Genomic DNA, 21580 nt, shown 5'->3' on the forward strand with positions numbered 1-21580 from the left:
TGGGTGGGTCCTGGTCGTTGTAAACAGCGACTCCTACAGTTCGGTCGGGGCACCTGCTCAGCGAGGAAAGGATCTAAGGGGGGTAGTGTGATCCTTCCACACGTTACACCCTCTCAGTGAGAGGGAAAAAGATAATTAACATAGACATTAAATCGGCATACAGTTGACAGACTAAAACAATGCATAAATTGCAGACATAAGAATAGGTATAAAAGACAATAAAAGTAGTTATATAGTCAGTGATCCAAACATAAACAAGCTGGCTGGCCCCGCCACCGAAAACACTCCTTTTGATTCTGTATAGTTGATCCACTGAGTCATTGATACAAGGATGCATGTGAGACAACGGGTCAATTTGAGTTTTAAATTGTATTTGCAGTTTTTTGTTTAATGTTTACTGGAATAAAACAAATCTATGAGATTTACAATGAGTTAGTTGGAACAATGAGTTCCAAATAGATTATCTTTCCATCTGTAGATCAAACTGTGTGTGAACATACCGATCAACTGCACCCACTACGCACTCTTACCCTCAGGGCGGAGGTACTGCATGCCTACTAGAACTAAACGATGCATTACGTCCTTTGTCCCACGCAGCATTCAGCATTCAGCATTTGATTATTTGGTATTTTTACTTGCACCATGGTGCCGTTGAGGGTCATGCAGTGTGATGCTTTTTATGATGTTCGTATTTATTATGCTCATGTCTTGTTTGTCTGTGCTGTATTCTTCATATTTGTGCATATTAGGCTTTTTTGTTGCTCTCTTTGTGCAAAGCAAATTCCCTTGAAGGGCAATAAAGGTTTCATTCATTCACCAACATGGATATGGCAAATGCAACAAAATAACGGATTGAGTTTTTTATGTTTTCTCAATATTCTGTCCTATAATTCTACCACTTATAGCTTTCAATGGCTTCCCCGCTCTGCAGCTTCCATTGTGACATCAGCATTAGAATGCTCAGTTCGGAACTACGCCCCCCCCCTCCCCCCCCCCCCCCTCCCCCAGCTGAGCCAAATCAAAAGGCGCTTGATGTGATTGAAGGGCAGTGTTGCTCGAGCAACGGTGTCACATCAGCCTTCTAAGCCCCACGGGCCTGTAGTGATGTGTGAGACCATCAGAACCTGTAACCCTCCCCCACTGGTCGCTGTGAATCTAGGACACAATAAAAGAAGAAAGGGTCATCATCACTAGGGATGTTCGATATTGGCTTTTTTTTTAACCGATATCCGATATACCGATATTGTCCAACTCATAATTTCCGATACCGATATCAACCGATACCGATATATGTAGCCCCCCCCCCCCCTAGCATTGCATATCTCTTGTTGTGGAAGTAACACAACATTATGCATACTTTTGAGAACAAAAGTATGCATTGATGTGTTAATTTCACTGGATGCATTCAACAAGGCATTCTGTAAACATTATCTGTGCATCTCCCCTTTTCTTCACTCTCTCCCTCTGGTTCTCACTCTCCCTTTCTCTTTTTCCCTCTCTCCTTCCTTCTCTCTCCCTTATTTGTTGTAATTTTCCTTGTATACTATTGCTACTGTAATTTCTTATTTTATTTACTTGTATGAATGTACATAACCTTGTTTTTGTTGCAGCCTCAGAATTGCAGAATACCGGGGGCGGTCAGGTGGCGTAGCAGAGATTGCGCTCGTCACCAATGCAAGAGGCTGCGGTCTCGACTCCCGTAGTGAGCATTGCCTCTGGCTTGGGCTGATCGCTATACTAACCCGTTTGGCTGGGTTAGGGGGAGGGAAGTCACGGGTGGGGATCTGGCGTTGTGGACAGCGACGCCTACAGGTCAGGTCTGGGATCTGGCTCAGCGAGAGACAGGACTTGATGGAGGCAGCGTGCCCTCCCACGTGTTACACTTCACCAATGAGAGTCCTCGCTGCCAGGTGAAAAAAGAGGCACTGGCTGTCGCTGTCAGGTTTCCCTTGTACCGACCAGTTGGAGAACATGCGCACAACAAACAGGTAGGGGAGGGGGGAATTGGCACAACGACTAAATTGGGACTGGAAGAAAAACAGAGAAAAATCGGAGAAAGAGAGGATTAAAAAAAAAGGGAAAAAAAAGAATTGCAGAATACCAGCGTCCTATGCTCTGCTTGGTGTCAGACTTTGGCAGATGGCTGATCCCATTCAACTCAATGTTGGGCAAACAGTTTCCACACTTGGCACACGTGATGACCCTTCCTTCTTGTATAGTTCCCTTGCTGTGAATAGGGTCATGTTGGGTCTGGTTGAATATGGTTTAATATGTAATTTGTCGCAGGGAACGTGCGTGGGAAAATAAACAGGTTATTACTACCCAGATCCAGCATTATGAAACATAATCACATTTGCATTTGTTTGATATCGTGATTTGAAATCAAGTCATGTTTCAACTATCGAATCTATGCAAAATATGATTATGTATTCTCAGCCCTGTGTTGGTTTCCCCTGCTGGAGATCATCCCAGTGTTTACTCTGCAGACAAAGTAACCGGACAGAGATTGTATAACTATGTTTAAACAGCAGATTTCAAATCTGTCTTTATGTCCACAAATCCACAAAGCACTTCGGAAGAAAAATAAAATGTTGGCCCTGTGTGCTACAGGTATGGTAATCTGGCACCCTAGGTAAATATGAAAAAAATAAAGTTCATCAGCTCAATCTTACACTCAAAATATGAGAGAAATCTATCCTTTAATAATAATAATTAAAAAAAAAGCAGGATTCTCCTGCTAACGAAGCTCTGTCAACACCTTTCAATGGGACTTTGTGGGATTTCGGGGTGCAGAGTTGGTGTTATTCAGAACTTCATGGGATTTCGGGGTGCAGAGTGGGTGTTATTCAGGACTTCATGGGATTTCGGGGTGCAGAGTGGGTGTTATTCAAGTCCCTGAACGGCTCATGGAAGTTATAAATCATCAACCTCCTCTACTGCAATTCCAGCGCCTTTTTTCATGTCCAAGATCACTACAATTGTATTCCATGACCATAATACCAGACATGCTTCAAGTAGTCGCTTTACCCTACCTCTGCCTAGAACCAATGCTCTCAAGAAAACTGCAATGTATAGAGGCATATCATATTGGAATAGGATCCCATTACATATCATACGAACGGAAAACAAGGACAGTTTCAAAAAGAAACTTAAAGCCATAATCCGGAAGGAAATCAATATATGTCATGCATGAGTGTAGCTGCAGCCATGTTATCCAAACTTTTTCTGTTTACTTTGTTTTTGTTTTAAAGGTATGGTGAAATGGATTCACCTATGACCTTTTGTTTTATTTTTTATTGATTATGTATGTGATATATTTATACTGAATGTTTCATATTTGTATGTGTATATCTGTGAGGACCCCAGGAAGAATAGTCAACACGTCGATGATGACTAATGGGGATCCTAATAAACATAAACAACAGAAGTCGATGGAGAAAATCGCCTCTATCTATCGATGTGAGATGAGGCCACCATCATGCCTGCAACAGTGGATTCAGCCTCCCCCAGCCCCCAGCCCACTTCAGAGTAGTGCTTAGTAGTTTTTGACAACTGCATTTACTGTTTAAAAATAAAGAGCATGTGTCACGTACGTGGGTTGTTCAATATCATTATTGCCATATTTGTAACACCATGTAAACATCAGGTTAGTATATGTAATATGTGTTATTTGTATGTGGTGTGTGTCATGGTATTAATGCCTGTTCCTTTCTTTCTTTGTCAGGTGCCGCCCGTCCCTACACTAAAGAGTGCTGATTGCCTGATGAGTGGCAGCTGACGGCAGCAGCCTCGAGGGGCGGGTGGATAAAGCCTGACAGGACGTGTCTATACTTTCCACAACAAATTCGTGTTTCCGCGTTCGAGTTTTGCGCTCTGATTGGCCACGCGCGTTTCTGGTCATGTGACATGTGCGCCAATCGTGGGACGGCAAGTTCTGCGCCTATTTCCGGGTCTAACAGCCTGCAAACTACCTAACACCTAGTTTATCACTGGTTAAGCTTAGGCGACTCTTTCGCAGTTGGTTAAGGTTAGAGTTTGGAATCAGGGCAGGCGTTCTATCGCCATGCTCTAAGACAAACTCTAACCTTAACCAACTTCGAATGAGCGCCTAAGCTTAACCATCCAAAAACTTGCGGTCCCACGATTGGCGCACATGTCACATGACCAGAAACGCGCGTGGCCAATCAGACGCGGAAACATGAATTTGTTGTGGAAAGTATTCAGGCTGACAGGACACACACATCCTGGCGCCTCATTCTGTCATTTGCCAGTGACCAGAGTGGAGTGAGGTTGCCGTTGTTTGCCATTGTTGTGGAACGATACTGTGCTTATTTACCACTTTGTGTGGACCAAGTACTGTGTGTTAATATGTATATATATATATATATATATATATATATATATATATATATATATATATATATATATATATATATATATATATATATATATATATATATATATTGTTGGCCTCTGTGCCACTTACCTTTTTTTTCTTTTTTTATCCACTTTTTCTCCCATTTTCAATTTTTCTCCCATCCCAATTTCGTATCATCCAATTCAACCCTCCCCTGTCTCGAACGCTGTTTCTTGCCTCCCACAAGCCGGCTGCAATGTGGACTAAGTCATACATAGCACGAGTCCCCTCCGATACTCGAGGTAACAGCAGTCGCATTTTTTAACCTGCGCTGCGCGATCTTTCAGCGTCAGGGGTCTGCGCTTTGGAGGGGCGCCGCCCCCATCGCTTCCTGATTCTACTGCGCAGGCGCACCAACCGACCTGTAGGAGTCGCTGTCCACAACACCCGATGCCCACCCATCAGTTTCCCACCCCCTAATACTGCCAATGTGTATTAGTACGGACGACCAGCTAAACTGAAAGCGATGTGGAGCGCTGGGCTCGAACAGGCGAACCCAGCATCTCCAGTATTCGTGGTGAGCGCCTTGCCTACTGCACCACGTAGCCGCCCTGCCACTTACCTATTTGAGTGAGTATTCTATTGTTGGCCTCTGTGCCTATTTCCACTGAGCGTGGAGTGATACTCTACTGCCATTTGCCACTGTTCCATTTAAGTGGAACTATATATATATATTTGTAAACTGTATGCCATTGCCACTTTGTGTGGACTTGTACTTTAGGTACGTTTGCTGGGTGGTTCCCAGTACCAACCTCTGGCTGGTTGGTTAGTGTCTGTGGATGCTGATATTCGTTTACTTTATTATACTTACCTTGTTTGTTCTTCCCTTACCCTTTTCCCTGTTTGTCTATTTGTTGTGGGTTTCATTCCCCTCTTGCATTATAATAAATATCATTTACCTTTTGGAAAACGCATTTGTTTGTTTACTTGCCTACCGGGACCTGTGCTTAAAGCACCTTATGGGACGGGTATATTTTATATGGTCATCAGACCTTTGTACATGACACATGGAAAAAATATATCCCCTCCCGGTGTGCTTTTTGGCAGTACTTTCCTCACCGGCAGGTGTCTTTAACGCTGTAAATAACATCACAGAGCTGAAAGGTTGTCCATCCGTCGTGGTTTTGAAAGAACACACGGATGAAAAACAATGGTGTACAGGTTTCGGCAATAAGCAGCGGGTTTAATGGCTGAACCCTTTTATGGACACCGCCGGGAGTGGAAGGTCGGGTCGGCACCAAACCAGACTTCCACTCCCGGCGTAAAAGTGTTCAGCCATTACACCCGCTGCTTTGTGAGAGGTCGGGGGAGGTGTATGATATATAGGGAACATAGAGCAGTCGAGCCAGCAAAGGCTATGTTTGCGGTTAGAAGCTTTTGCGGTGAATGCCACGTCGGATAATGTAAAGTAAACACACACACACACACACACACACACACACTTGTGTGAAGTTTAAACTGAGTGAGTCAGAGCCATTGACACAGACAGGAGTTATGGCCATTGCAGTTTCAGTGTCCAGGTTCAGTTCAGGCAGTCTCAGAACGGGAATGGGTAGAATGGTACATTACAGTTTTGTATTTAATTTTTATTTACTCAATTTATTTGATGTGGAACTCCCTCTCCCCCTCCATCCGAGGCTCTGACACCATCAACCTCTTCAAAAACCTACCTAAAAACACACCTGTATTAGTTTTATTTTCTTCCTGTTGTTACTATACATATATTCATATTTTTACCCTTTCTTTTATATAGCTTCTCTCTCTTTGTAAAGGGTCCTTGAGTCTGAGAAAGGCGTTTCGCTCTCTAAATCCAATTTATTATTATTATTATTATTATTATTATTATTATTATTATTATTATTATTATTATTATTATTATTATTATTATTATTATTATTATTATTATTATTATTATTTGTGTGTATATACTGTATATATATATGTACTATTCTACCCATTCCAGTTCTGGGACTGATATATAAAAGTCATATTATTTTGTTGTTACTTTCTTCTATTGTGTTCATATTCTTATCACATGTATTGTTTTTGCATGATGTGGAAGTGAGCGGAGAGTATACGCATTTCATTGTATTTGTTACATAAGGCGAGAAATACAAATCTTGGAATATGGAATTTCGATCCCTTCCCTCGGCACACCTGACGAACGGCAGCTCTGCGATGTTGTAATGGCGTCACGGATACAGGGATTGTTTTAACGTGTGGTCAGCAGTGATGCCACAGATTACTTGTAAAAGTAATCTGATTACTGATTACTGATTACTCCTTTAAAAAGTAATCTAAGTTACTTTACTGATTACTTGATTATCAGAGTAACTTAGTTACTTTGAAAGTAACTAGGTTACGAAGTCGTCGTCGTTCCCCCAACAGTTTTTTTTAAACGCTTTATTGAAAGTGCATAAATTGTTTTTAACTTGTTTCTCTGCACATAACGTAAATTGTTAAATTAGTGCTTCAGCTTCTGTACCATCAATTATGGTAAAGCAACAGTCTATGATGCTCACAGCATTAGAGCAGCCAGCCAGTGGTTTTACAAAACCAGTGTATCACATCTAACAAATGCAGGCTGAACTATTCAATTATATCAACTGTAACTATTAAATTGTTTTTATAAATGTCTCTCTATAAACATACAATCAGTCTCTCTTTAACATGTAAATTAACTGTAAATCTGGCAAATAAGAGCTTTTGCTCTGCCACCATCAACCCTCCTGTACCTAGTCGAAGCGTCGGCTAGTGTTGTGATTCCAGATGCTTTCAATGCAATTGGATGTGCTGTTTTTAGCGGTAGACAGTATTTTGTTTCCTCCGCCGTGAAGTAGTGACTGAGGCTACGTTTAGACGAGCGTTTTGGGGTGGAATTCTGAACAGAAACCGCAAAAGTCATCTTGCGGTTTCACTTTTAATTTTGCCAAGCGTTTTGGGGTGGAATTCTCCGACGACGGAGCCCTGCTGTCACACGATTGGCGCATATGTCACATGACGTGCTGTGAAGACCCGCCCTACTCTGCCTCTGATTCGCAGACTGTGTATGGGGAATGTGATTGGACCAAAGCAGAGTCACTCACAGACAGAGGGACCAGTCACGCCGCGGGACACATTCTTGTATTTAACCCTTTCACTGCCACACCACGTCACTCCCAAATAAGAAAAACAGCTCAAAATGTATTTTTGACTTTCGAAAACGAAATAAAATACTGCATTCCGCCTGCATTATGAATTTATGATGAGATAGTAACGAAATAGTAATGCACAGCCACTTGGACAAGTAACTGCAATCAGATTACTGGCTTTTAAAGATTAACGCGTTAGATTACTATTTTCGGGGGAAAGTAATCAGATTACAATAACGCGTTACTTAGTAACGCGTTACTGGCATCACTGGTGGTCAGTGTGTGTGTGTGTGTGTGTGTGTGTGTGGGCCTCGGAAATCTGGAATAATTCTACACACCCGGCGCCGGGGACGTCTTTCGCCATGGCAACACACCGGCATCAAAGTTCAACGGTGACAGTCACCCGTTGGCGTGCCAGATCCGTGCCCCACGGCTGTTGCTAAGTAACATGCAATTCTGTGACCCCCAACCCATCCTATTAGTGTGAGAACTAGTGGGGGAATCGGTACATGTTTTATGCCGCTAGTATGTAGTTCAGGAGAGCGACCGGTGAAAAACGGCATCAATAATACAAAGCGCAGAGCCGGCGGCTTCTGGGTTGAATGGATGCTGTTATTTTCTGCTCTTCGTTCCCAGCTGGAGAAGATGAAAAGATTCACGGCGGAAATGCATTTGCCATGAATGGCCTTCAAGGGGTGGCGTCAAGATAAATGCACGAGGCTGCCATCAACCCCCCTGTGTAGGTGTATGCCGTGTGTGTGTGCGTTTGTGTATGTGTGTACATGCACAAGTGTGCATTTGTGTGCATTCATGTTTGTATTGGTAAGCACATGTGCATGCTTGTTTGTTTGTGTACATGTTTGAGTATGTGTGTATCTGTGTGTGTGTGTGTGTGTGTGTGTGTGTGTGTGTGTGTGTGTGTGTGTGTGTGTGTGTGTGTGTGCATGTGTGTGTATCTGTGTATGCCCATGTACATGTGTGCAGTGTGTGTGTGTGCATGTGCGTGTGCCTGTGTATGCCCATGTACATGTGTGCAGTGTGTGTGTGTGTGTGTGTGTGTGTGTGTGTGTGTGTGTGTGTGTGTGTGTGTGTGTGTGTGTGTGTGTGTGTGTGTGTGTGTGTGTGTGTGTGTGTGTGCGTGCATGCGTGCGTGCGTGTGTGTGTGTGATCTGCATGCCCAGACTGGCCATCTGTTAGTTGCTGTCTGGCGCCAGGAGGGCCGTGTGACTTCAGAGAAGATCTGGGCCTTCAGTCCACCTGACAAACATGTAGTGGCTGGTGGGCCCGGCCTGCTCCCAGTGTGCAGGGTAGAGCCGCCAGTAGTCCATTAGTTGATTGATTATTATTTACTTGTTCTTAATTGACCAAAACGGTCAATTAGTAGATTTTAACTTTTTCATGATATTTAACGAGGTACTTCTGCACACTCGAGTCACACATTTGATGACTTCAGACTTGACTCGTAAAAGTCTTGCAAAAAATCACCAATGACTCGTGACTTCACTCGGACTTGAGCCTTGACTTGAAAGAATGGAAATGATAACATGTTGCAGGGTATGTGTATTTGAGGTGCATCTATAGCATACCATCCATGTGAGTGTGGTTGTGGGTGCATAGCCATATATAGTACTCTCTGTGTGTGTGTGTGTGTGTGTGTGTGTGTGTGTGTGTGTGTGTGTGTGTGCGTGCGTGTGTGTGTGCGTGTTACTCACAGCTGGAGAAGACAAGGGGACAGGAGTGTTCATCCATGGGGAAATTATGGAGCTGCAGTTGGCACTCAGCATTGATGGTCATTCTGGATAGAGAGAGAGAGAGAGGGAGGGGGAGAGAGAAAGTGAGAGGGGAGAGAGATAATGTGAGAGAGGGGTGAGAGATATATTGTGTGCGTGTGTATGTTATATAGCGTACTTGGATCGCATCCCGCTCTCTGGGGGGCGGGGACGCTCTCTCATTGACGGTACACAGTGTGAGAAGAGCATTTATGCAGGTGAACACCAGGAAGGCTGCTGGCCCAGATGGTATAACAGGACGCATACTTAAGTCCTGTGCCAACCAGCTTGCCCCGGTGTTCACCGCCATATTTAATCAATCCCTGGCGGAGTCGGTGGTCCCTGCCTGCTTCAAGATGTCTACCATCATCCCTGTACCGAAGAAACCCTCCCCAACATGTCCAAATGACTACAGACCGGTGGCGCTCACCTCTGTGGTCATGAAATGTTTTGAGAGGCTGGTCAAGGACCACATTTGTGATATGGACCCTATGCAATTTGCATACAGGACAAACAGGTCCACTGACGACGCGGTCTCCCAGGTACTGCACAGCACCCTCTCCCACCTTGACCGTCAGAAGGGGGGCTATGTGAGACTGTTGTTCATTGACTACAGCTCAGCGTTCAACACCATAGTCCCCACCAGACTGGTGGACAAGCTGATCGAGCTGGGTCTGAGCTCCGCCCTGAGCGCCTGGGTACTGGACTTTCTGAGTGAAAGACCCCAGGCGGTCAGGGTGGGGGGTCAGACCTCCAACACCATCACCCTGAGCATCGGGTCCCCCCAGGGCTGTGTTCTAAGCCCCCTGCTGTACTCACTCTACACACACGACTGTGTGGCCAAGTTCAGCTCCAACTCCATAGTGAAGTTCGTAGACGACACGGTGGTGGTGGGGCTGATCTCGGACAACGACGAGAAGGCCTACCGGGAGGAGGTTGAGGTACTGGAACGCTGGTGCCAGGACAACAGCCTGCTCCTGAACATTGGTAAAACCAAGGAGCTGATCGTGGATTATAGGAGAGGACAGCAGGAGACACACACACCACTGATGATTAACGGGGCTACCGTGGACAGGGTGAGCAGCTTTAAGTACCTGGGGGTCCACATCTCAGAGGATCTGACATGGTCAACACACATAGACACAGTAGTAAAGAAGGCGAAACAGCGCCTCTACCACCTGAGACAGTTAAGGAAGTTCAGAGTATCGGGGAAGATACTCCAGTCCTTCTACTCAGGAGCTGTAGAGAGCATCTTGACCGGAAACATCACTGCCTGGTATGGAAACAGCACGGCACAAGACAAGAAGGCCCTACAGAGAGTGGTGCGCTCAGCCGAGCGTACCACGGGTATTGCACTACCTCCCCTGCAGGTTCTATACAACAAGAGGTGCAAATCCAGAGCCTGCAGGATACCACCCCAATAACAGCCTGTTCCAGCTGCTGAGGTCAGGCAGACGCCTGCGAACCCCAGCTACTAGGACAGAGCGGCTTAGGCTCAGCTTCTTCCCCCAGGCCATCAGAGCCCTGAACAATGAACATTGAGTGCCACAGAACACTGAACTATCCACACACAAGCACACATGAACACACACACGACACGCACGCTGTGCACGCTCACACACTAGCAGCCACTTAACACTTTAACATGAGCGGGCACACACTCATGCCGCACACTTATGGCCAAAAGGAAAGGCCACTTTAAATTAGAATAACAGGAACAGTGTATTGCACTACCAATATGCTCTGTAAATAACTATGTACAGATACCGAGATGTCACACCATGTTACCTGTTACCTGTTCATTGCACAATGTTGTTTTTTTATTGGATTCTATTATATGTTGTAACACTGTATTGCACATCGTTGCGGGCAAGACCACCCGCATTTCATTGTATACTTGTATGCCGTGACAATTAAAACTCTTGACTTGACTTGACTAAGCCATACCGAGATATACCTCATCTCATGTACCTATTGTACTCCATCAACGAATAAAAAACCAAATACACCCACCACCTGCCAGGCCCCGCCCCTTTAGTAGCGTACTATAAAGTACTAGGCGTGGTCACCACTCACTCTTCCTCTTTTTTCGTTTCCATCATAGCGGATGCAAGTCGCCCTATGCAACTAGTGATATGAAAAGATTAGAGAAATTGCGTAATATTGAATGCTTACCGGAGGTTTGCTTACCCCTGGAATCTTCGGGGCATGTTTCAACGACACGTCGGGCCTATGCTGATGTTTCCTCATCTTGTGGCAGCAGATCGAGGAGCAGCGTGCAAGGTTTGGCTATCGAGCCGGCTTGTACACAGGTAGGCCCTGTGTCATCAGGCATTGATGGTAGTGTTAGTAATGCTGTGAAGTGTGTGTCGGCGCCAGGTGAACGTTCCACTGAAGTGGACACATCCTGGAGCATGCTGCTAACACTAATGCTACTGCTAATGCTAATGCTGAAATGGGTCGCTGTTCTAATGTTCCCCGCCGTGGGATGTTGCCGCTTTTCCCTCCTCTTGCCCGGTTCATTAATGAAGGTCAGTCGGTAGCTAATGTGGGGGGTTATGCTGAGTCCTATTTACCCTTTTTACGGGTAAATGGGTTGACAACAGGGTGCAGGCCGGGTGTACCGTGGCTAAGTAGCCAGGTAGCTTTGATCCTGTGCCCCGGCGGGGATGAACGATGTCCCACCCGGCCGATGCTTGAGAGCGAATCGGCTCGGAAGGTGGCAGTATGGACGGATGAGAGTTATACTGCTGCAGGATGGTATTTAGCGGCGGCCAGTGTTATGGCTCAGCTGACTATTTTCCTGTCCACATTAGCGTCGGGTAGTGGGGCTACGGGACCAGCCGACACTGAAAACATTTTGCATGTTTGTGGTGTTATAGAGATCTTGACTCAGTCGCAAGCTATAACTGCGGGGAGGATTAGGATGCTATCAACGTTTGTTAATAGGCATATCTGGTTGGAGCAATCTCCTCTTGGGGAAGAAGATAGATTTTCTCTCCTCACGGCTCCTTTTTCCACAGAAGGACTTTTTGGTCGTTCTGCGGAGGCGCAGGCGGTTGTTGATCTGGGTCCCACACCGCCTCACGCTATGCAGCCAGAGGTTGGAGCACGGCCTCGTCAGCGACTGTGGCGAGGCCCTCGACAGGCGGCCATGTTTCCCCCGCCAGTGGTACCCTGGGCGGAGAGTCAACAGGGATCCACAAGGCCGACAGCCTTGGCAGCCGAGGGATCGGCCATTTTGGGTGTACTCGGCTTGGAACAAACAAGCCGTCGTCATTCTGCCCGCTCTGATCATTTTCCTTTGGCTGCGGGCCGCGAACCTTCTTTGAAGCGCATGCGGCCCAACTTTTCACTTCTCATGGAGACAGGGGCTGACACCCAGTTGATGGCTGAGCCTGTCCGTGAGAATGTTGTGCTGTCGCGTGGCTCCTGCACCACACGTTGTGTGATGGGTGAGCCTGGTGTTACGGCTGCCACTATTTACAGTGGTCAGCAGTGGGACTCGAGGCCTCTTCGGTTGAATGCTCAGCAAGGGTTACCCCAGCCTCGCCTTCGCCAGGCGGGGTATCACGCTGATTTTCACATATGGCGACAAGAATGCCGTTTGGAGGGGTGGATAGAGAGAACGTTGAGGGAGGGGCTTGTTTTGCAGTTCGCACAACCCCACCCTCCGTTTTCAGGTTTGGTGCAGACCCTATTGTCAGGGTCAGAAGCAGTGACAGCCCTGGTCGACGAGATTCGATCTCTGTTGGCGAAGTAGGCTATAGTCGTGGTCCCGAGAGAGGATGCGATGTCAGGCGTCTACTCCCGTTATTTTCTGGTGCCCAAAAAACCGGGAGGGGCCAGACCTATACTGGATCTGTCTGCGTTCAATCGTCTGATTGTAGCGAGACCATTCAGAATGTTGACCGTCAAACTCTTGCTGCTTGCTGTCAGAAGGGGAGACTGGTTCACCTCCATAGACCTGAAGGATGCGTATTTTCACATCCCGATTTTCCCTCCTCACAGGAAGTTCCTACGGTTCCTGTTTCAGGGCGTAGCATACGAGTACCAGAGGTTGCCGTTCGGCTATTCTCTGGCTCCCCGCACATTCACCAAGTGCGTAGCGACTGCGCTGGAGCCTCTACGTCGTCGAGGAATACGGGTTCTATTCTATCTCGATGACATTCTACTCCTCAGCCGGTCGGAGGAGGTTGCCAGGTCTCATACCAGGCTGGTGGTGGAATTCCTCACCAGGCTGGGTTTTGCTGTGAACTGGAAGAAGAGTACGCCTCTTCCCAGTCAACAGGTGGAGTACTTGGGCTTGACGTTGAGGTCAAGGCCCATGATTGTAACCCTCTCGGAGCAACGGAGGGTGTCTATCCTACACGCGCTCGGGGGTTTCCGTCTGGGAGGGACGGTCACGGCTCTGCAAGTGATGCGCCTCCTCGGTATGATGGCATCTGCTCACACGGTGGTTCCTCTTGGCCTCCTCTTCATGAGGAGGATACAGAGGTGGTTCTTCAGTATGGGAATAGATCCGGTGAGGGACAAATGGAAACGGTTGACGGTTCCTTTGTCGATATGGGGAGATCTCGCCCATTGGAGGAGGCTGGGTATCCTCACCATTATGGTCCCCATGGGCAGCAGGCGTTCACACGTCACGGTCTTCACCGACGCTTCTCTCACGGGTTGGGGAGGGACGTGTCGGACCAACGCAGTGGGGGGCACCTGGACGGTCCATGCTGCTCCGTCTACCCTACACATCAATGTGTTGGAATTGAGGGCAGTCCTCCTGGTCCTCAAACGGTTCGACCACCTGGTGGTAGGCGAGCACGTTCTGGTCAGAACGGACAGTATGACGGCAGCGGCGTATATCAACAGGCAGGGTGGGACTCGATCCATCCGCCTGCACCGGGCGGCGGTCGAACTCTGGCTATGGGCATCTCGCAGGCTGTGCAGTCTGAGGGCGCTCCACATCCCTGGTATGGAGAATGTGGGCGCAGATGTGATGTCTCGGGGCGGTCCTTGTTGCGACGAGTGGGAACTGCGCCACGATATAGTCAGGCAGATCTGGGATCGCTTCGGGGAGGCTTCAGTGGATCTGTTTGCGAGCCGACGCTCTCACAAGTGCCCCTTGTGGTTCTCGGTCAGTCGGGCAGATCATCCCCCCTTGGGGGTGGATGCCTTCTCGATGTTTCCATGGCCGCCCGGCCTTCTGTACGCCTTTCCTCTACAGCTGTTGAGTCAGCTGTTGGAGCGGATATGGAGGGAGCGCAGGACGGTGATCCTGGTCGCGCCGGACCGGGGCACGGCAGTGTGGTTCCCGGTCCTGATCCAGCTACTGGTCGCTCCGCCATAGCTTATTCCTTGGTCGGCGACGGCCCTCTCTCAAGCACACGGGTCGCTGTTTCAGTACCCGGTGTTTGGCCAACGTCTGATGGTGTGGCTGGTGAGAGGGTGAATCTGGCGAGGATGGACCCTTCTGTGGTTGATACCATCCGGAATGCGCATGCTCCCTCCACTGTCGCGCTTTACGCGGGCAGATGGCGTATGTTCCAAGAGTGGTGTAAGGCGGGGGGCCGGGACCCAGTGTCCTGCCCCCTGGATGCTGTCCTGGGTTACCTCCAGTCTCTCCTTGATAGACTGTCGGCTTCGACGGTGAGGGTATATGCAGCAGCTATATCCTCTTATCATGAGGGATTTGAGGGTGATGTTTTGTTCAGCCACCCTCTTGTGAAGCGTTTCCTGCTTGGTGCTCGACGCGTGAAGCCGGTACAACGCTCTTTGGCTCTGAGTTGGGATCTTCAATTGGTCCTCGGTCGGTTGTCCTTGGCCCCGTTTGAGCCTCTTGAGCAAGTGCCGTTGGGACAGCTGTCGTTCAAGACTGCGTTCTTGCTGGCCGTCACCTCCGCTAAACGCGTGGGTGAGCTCTGTGCTCTTTCGGTACAACCAGAGTGCCTGTCTTTTCGTTCCGATTGCGGTGCCACTCTGCGGCATAATCCTGCCTTCGTGCCTAAAAATATCCGGAGTTCCTTCCGTTCCAGGGATATTGTGGTTCAGGCGTTTCATCCGCCTCCTCACGCTAGTGAGTTGGAGGTGGGCCTTCACCTGTCATGTCCGGTCCGTGCTTTGGGGATTTACCTCAGCCGTACTCAGGGCCTCAGGGCTACGATCAGTTTTTGTCTGTTACGGTGGTTCTCGTGCCGGTAAGGCACTATCGAAACAGCGCCTGTCCCATTGGTTGTGCGAGGGCATTGCCCTCTGCTACACATTGGCTGGGCTGGCTCCCCCTGGGGGCGTCAGGGCGCACTCCACTCGTGGGGTGGCGGCCTCTGCCGCTCTGCTGGGTGGGGCCTCGGTGGAGGACATCTGTGCTGCAGCTTCATGGTCCTCCCCGGGTCCCTTCGTAAGGTTTTACCTCATGGACATGACCGGGGGTTCTGTCTCCCAGGCGGTTCTGGGGTCTGTGGCCTCTCCTGCTTCCCATCCTTTGGTGGGATAGCAGGGGTGTGTGGGTATGGGCCACAGTGTGTTGTGTCACACGTGGTTCCGCCTGTGCTGTGTGTTCAAGGGGTTCTAGTTCCCTCTTGTTCGCACTCGGGTGGAGTTGACTGCGCCTCTTCTTCATTAGGAAGGATGGGGTGACGGGACTCCCCTTCCCCCTTGATGTGGGCTTACGGGTCCTCAGGGGGTGCATCTGTCGGGCCTTGCGTCCGCTCTACCCCATATCTCGGTATGGCTTAAGAGCGGGATGCGATGCAAGTACGCTATATAACGACAGGTTATGTATATAACCTAGTTATATGAGTACTGGCTAAGCGTCCCGCTCTTAGCGTGCCCTGAGTTCCCTTGGGGAATCTTTTCCTGGAAACGAATCTTTTTCCGAGGAAGAGTGAGTGGTGACCACGCCTAGTACTTTATAGTACGCTATTAAAGGGGCGGGGCCTGGCAGGTGGTGGGTGTATTTGGTTTTTTATTCGTTGATGGAGTACAATAGGTACATGAGATGAGGTATATCTCGGTATGGCTTAAGAGCGGGACGCTTAGCCAGTACTCATATAACTAGGTTATATACATAACCTGTCGTTTGTGTGTGTGTGTGTGTGTGTAAGAGAGAGAGAGAGTGAGAGGGGGATGAGAGAATGTGTGTGTGTGTGTGTGTGTGTGTGTGTGTGTGTGTGTGTGTGTGTGTGTGTGTGTGTGTGTGTGTGTGTGTGTGTGTGTGTGAGAGAGAGAGAAAGAGGGAGAGACATACATAATTATCATTTCTTTATTGTCATTGTATTACATACAACGGAATGTAGGCGCACTGCCTGAGCGAAGCTTTCAAATATACTAGGACAATAGCAAAATATACAGGAACAAATAGCAATAGCAAATAGCAAAATAGCAAGTAATGTGCACTGACATGCACACAATCCACACAGCTTCACTGCATCGGTTCACAGATTCACAACTATCGATTGAGAAAAAAGCTATGATGAATATAGAGGCAATGAGAGAGAGAGGATGAGAGTGAGAGAGAAAGACAGAAACAATGAGAGCGATGAAAGAGATAGATGGTAACAACGAGTGAGAAAGAGAGAAAGAGATAGAGAGAGAGTGAGATTGAGAGAGAGAGAGAGAGAGAGAGAGAAAGAGATAGAGAGACAGAGAGTGAGAGAGCAGTGAAGGAGGAAGATGAAGACATTCTTGAGCGTCTTAACAGCACACTTGGTGACTTGGTGTAAAATGTGTGAATGATACGGTGACATTGTTCATCATCATCACAGCGTACAGTGATATTTAACCCTTCGAGGTGTGGGTTGTTGTTTATTTATTATGTTTTGTCAGAATTCTACCTTGGGGTTCTAGATCTATAGCGTTCAATGATCAGTGGCCGCTGTGACACCATCATCATTAGAATGTTAAGCTCCAATTCTAATCACACCAATGTGATCATACAGTATACACCGTATCGAAGGGTTAACATCCCTCGCCATGTGTCTATTCTGTATGCCTTGCACTAGATCTGCAGTGGCAACCGTAGCCCTTTTCTATGTACTGTACAAAAACCTGTGTATTTATTTACTATATAAGAGTACATCAGGCCCAAATACTTGCTGAGCTGTTATTGTATACATTTGACAATCTCAATGTGCTACAGGTTAAAAACATTTAATGCAACAGATACAAAAGAAGCATATCAGGATCTATAAAAAGCTCTACTAAAAAGGTGGGGTTTGATATTTGATAAATTGATAATAATCACAAGATACATTCAGTGCTGGATCTAATTAAATGGATTTATGGAGACAGGTTTATGGAAAGTTCAAGACCGGACCACAAAGCTTCTGGAAGGGTTAGAATGACACGCGACAGCGCTTCCAATTCGTACGCCGATGGTCTACCGGCAGCAAAATGAGTGAGTCTCTCAAACCTTATGCATTATGATATTATGATACAAAATGTAACGGTAGTGCTATCACACCCACCCACGGGTTTGGCGAAGGGTTAAGCCACGTTTATTAAAAGCATCCACAGTCTGTGGTGTCCTCAGATGTTCTGGGAGAGCATTCCACAGACTGGGAGCAACCGAGCAGAAGACCTGGTGTCCCGTGGGACGGAGCTTGGTCCTGGGAGGTTTGAGAAAGTTGGCAGTTCCAGTCAAATAATACACTGTGATTCAACAAAATTGTCACTGTGTAGTAAACTAGAGCAGGTGTATTGTATCACAAAACGTACCGGTAGGTCTCAAAGAACAGTTTATTGTGCATTCTGGTGGCTTAACCTTTTAACAGTCCTGCAGATTTAGCATAAAATGCCTGTCGATTGCATACCCAAAGTAATTTGAGATGTATTATACTTTATACTTATAGCACATGCATGAGTCTGGTCTCTTTTGAAAGGTAACATTCTGACATTTCTTACACAATAAAGAAAATCACTTTGAGTGCTAATGTAATAGAGAAACAGAGGTTTGAACACACTGAAATAAAATAGTTGCTCCTTACTTTTGTGTTGACTTGTTGCCAGATGTGTTTTTGGGTTCCAGCTGCAAGCGGAGCCGACAGACGACCGCAAAGGGCCGTCGAACGTTAAGAGGTTGAATAGACGTCTGATTCAAAAGCATCCCTGCTGTGGCATGAGAACCTCGCAATAAAAAAAAGCGTGGCACGTCTACAGCGGTCTACGTCTTGTCGTCGCGCGGAGCATGAAAAACAGATGGTGGGGGATCGTGCTCGTTTGCACAGCTGATGTGTGAAATCACTCAAAGTGACAAGACTGTTTAATCATAGTCATCTCACATATTTTCCTCGGGCGGTATCAGGGGTATATGTCTGCTTATAGCATCTAAGAATAGGACTACTGATGTGGGGTCCGTGGTGAGGTTGTACCACCGTGTCAACATGATGTTAGAGAGAGGCAGACCGCTCGAGGTGTGCGATTGCGGCGACGGGAGTGGAATCTTGAGAGCTGAACCAGTGTTGAAGTACTCAAGTCCGAGTCCTGGCCTGATTTTCAGGTTCGATCCCCGCCACTCACAGGAGGGTGTATTTCAGCTGTGAGCTGGTGACTGAAGGGTGGCTGGTATTACATCTACGGTGTCCACTATCCTGCCTAACTACCCTTGAGCAAGGCACTGAACCCCAAAAAACTGCTCCAGGGGAGACGAAGAAGACATTTTCTTCTTTTCATAGAATAGATGTCAAGTTAGTATCATGATGCAACATAGAAGAAGGTTTGCACACTGTTGCTCCGTTATACTACAGGTAGTATATTACATAAAGACATGTTAAAACAACACATGTTAAGAAAACATGTACTGTATATGTTACAAAGGGTCAGATTAAACCGAATATATATATTTACTGCTTGAGATCCCTTGTATAATATTTGTATATCGTTTGATATCCCTTGTATATTCTTTGTATATATACACGGAATATCCCTTTACCTGGGTACAAACCAGACCATAATATTCGCTCTCCTATTGGACAGCGACCCCTAGGCGCCAACGACCATACCCCCAATGGCAAGTTCAAAGGCAACGCCAAGGCATGTCTCAACATGTCCAGGTTTGCGCAGTAATACGAGACAGAACTGAGGTTGGCACTAGATAATTCACCTTACGTATAAATACGGCGCAGGTGGAAACAGCAGCAATTCGTTCAACGTATCGTTCGTTCATTACCAGTAAAGCCTTCACCACGAGTCAACGACCAAGTGAAGTGAGCAACCCTGCGTCTAAATAGAGCACTTAGAACATGTGCGAATAGGATAGTAAAGTGTCATAGTTTGGTGAAGTAACGTCAAGTTCGACCTAGTCTAATGTGAAGTACCGTGCACAGGAGAATCTACACCGTGAATGCAGAACCATTTTCTGGTTGGATTATATTGCTTTGGTACCGTGACTGCTGGAGCAGAGAACCGTCTACCCCACTATCGTGTGGGATCTACCCCTGTGAGGAGCACCCTCGAGCCCGCCTCTAGGACCAGAGGCTGGCTAGCTTTCATCCATGCTGTCGGGCATACTGGATTATAGCTGTTGCTTTGTCTGCCGATCAAGGGGAGTACTGCACCGACTCCCGTAGCTGGAGCTTCTTTATTCCGCGTTGACCCAGACTTTGCACCCGAACATTCCTCTACCCTGCCGGCTTACAACCGGAGGGAACCCCCCAGTGTCTCCAGCTGACTACTAGTGTGCCTTATGTACAGTAATTGCTATGCTACAGGTGGCGTCAGTTTATACCCATCTTACTATTCTCATGGACTTACGCTCTTGACCTACTTTAAGTGTTCTTCGCCTTACAAGCGCAAGTATAATTCTCAATCTGTAACCTACCGTTGCTGCTCTAATAATAATAAATCCCTCTAACTAGAACTTTATGTGTCATTGCCGTATTCTTGTGTGGGTGTTCACCAGATATATCATGTACTGTATGGCCAGTAATTAAAGTACATAACTAAGTAGTGGTTTAATAATACCATACTCTCAATACAGTCAGGGAATTGTACCCCTCAGTTACAGTATACATATACTACAGGGAAATGTAGAAAGGACACTGAAAAACCAGGCCAGTAGCTGTCCTACTTTCTACATGGCTAGATGATTCACTATGATGATTTATATTGTGTTTTCCATGGTGGCCCAAAGCAGGCGCTTAGTTTGCGTATGCCTCAGGCCGGCCCTGGCTGGACCACAGTGAGAGAGGAAACAAACTATCTATGTTAAAAGTCAGGAGAGACTCGACACATTGTTGGAGGAATGTGAGCACGGTTCAAGAACTGGAAGCACCACTCATTCTCCTCTCCAACCAGGACTCTGAAAGAGGACACACTCTTTTAGAGCAGGAAAGCAGACGCCAAGGGGCGAGGGGTCCACCAAGAGACCCTTACTGGACCTGCAGTGCAAGCAGGAGGATCTGAAGATCATAAACCTGTCCAGTAAGCCCCATATAATATGTGCCTATCCGCTCTCTCTAAAGGTTTTGCTGTTGGTCTTTTGTTCCGACTACCCAGTGTAAAGAATTTTGCCACAAACATTGGTAAGATATTTTACATAATCTTAGATTGAAATAGTTCTTTAGTGGCCACACTGGATCTAATCAAAGAGCCCCACTATCTGTCCCACTATCAGTACTCTATCGGCCACTATCGGTCACTATCGGTACTCCCCAACACACCAGATACCACTCAACAGAAGTCCTGATCAATCTACTGTATAAGGCCCTCCTTCACCTTCAACAAGGTAAATCATACTTGATATCTTAAATACAGAAATCCATTGCTGGACACGCATTGTAGACTGGTGGAAAGGGAATGCATCAACTATATTGTATAAAAGGAATATAAATGTGAGGATTCTGTGAGGATTGGCCCATTCCCCGCCACACGCTTCTTCAAGGTACTGTGTTGATTGGTGCATTCCCCGCCACACGCTTCAGGAGCGATTACCAATTCCATCACGCACCTGTCGTAGTTTGTAATTAGCGCTCCAGAGGCTTCATATACTCGGACCTTCTTTCAATCGTTGTCGGGTCGTTTTGAATTCTACTGCTACTGCCTGCCTTCCCCCCGTTGTTGTGCCTCGTCTACTTTCCCTCCAGGACATCTTTGGATCGCCGCTGGTGAATACCTTGATCATCCGTTTGGAGCTGCGCCTCGTTGCCCGCTTTACGCGTTTGCGCTTTGGTGAGTTTTGGAAACAAACCTTTTTGGATTATCTGTTTTTGTGTGTTTGGATAACACTGAAGAAGTACCGTTTTTGTTTTGTACTGGACTCAGCTAAATTGTGT

General features: G+C 47.0%; 1 protein-coding gene across 1 annotated transcript in view; it reads right to left on the reverse strand.

Annotated features, from left to right (window-relative positions):
- Positions 1–21580, reverse strand: part of LOC311227907 (gamma-aminobutyric acid receptor subunit gamma-3-like) — a gene marked incomplete at its 3' end in the record, with an annotated part of 512827 nt that overhangs the window by 240654 nt on the left and 250593 nt on the right. Inside the window, exon 6 of the mRNA XM_084313766.1 lies at positions 9261–9343. Within this exon, the coding sequence (XP_084169892.1) occupies positions 9261–9343 (83 nt within the window). The remainder of the gene's footprint in view (positions 1–9260; positions 9344–21580) is intronic.

This window comes from Notolepis coatsorum (assembly GCF_963971535.1).
Source record: "Notolepis coatsorum genome assembly, chromosome: 1".
NCBI lineage: Eukaryota > Metazoa > Chordata > Actinopteri > Aulopiformes > Paralepididae > Notolepis > Notolepis coatsorum.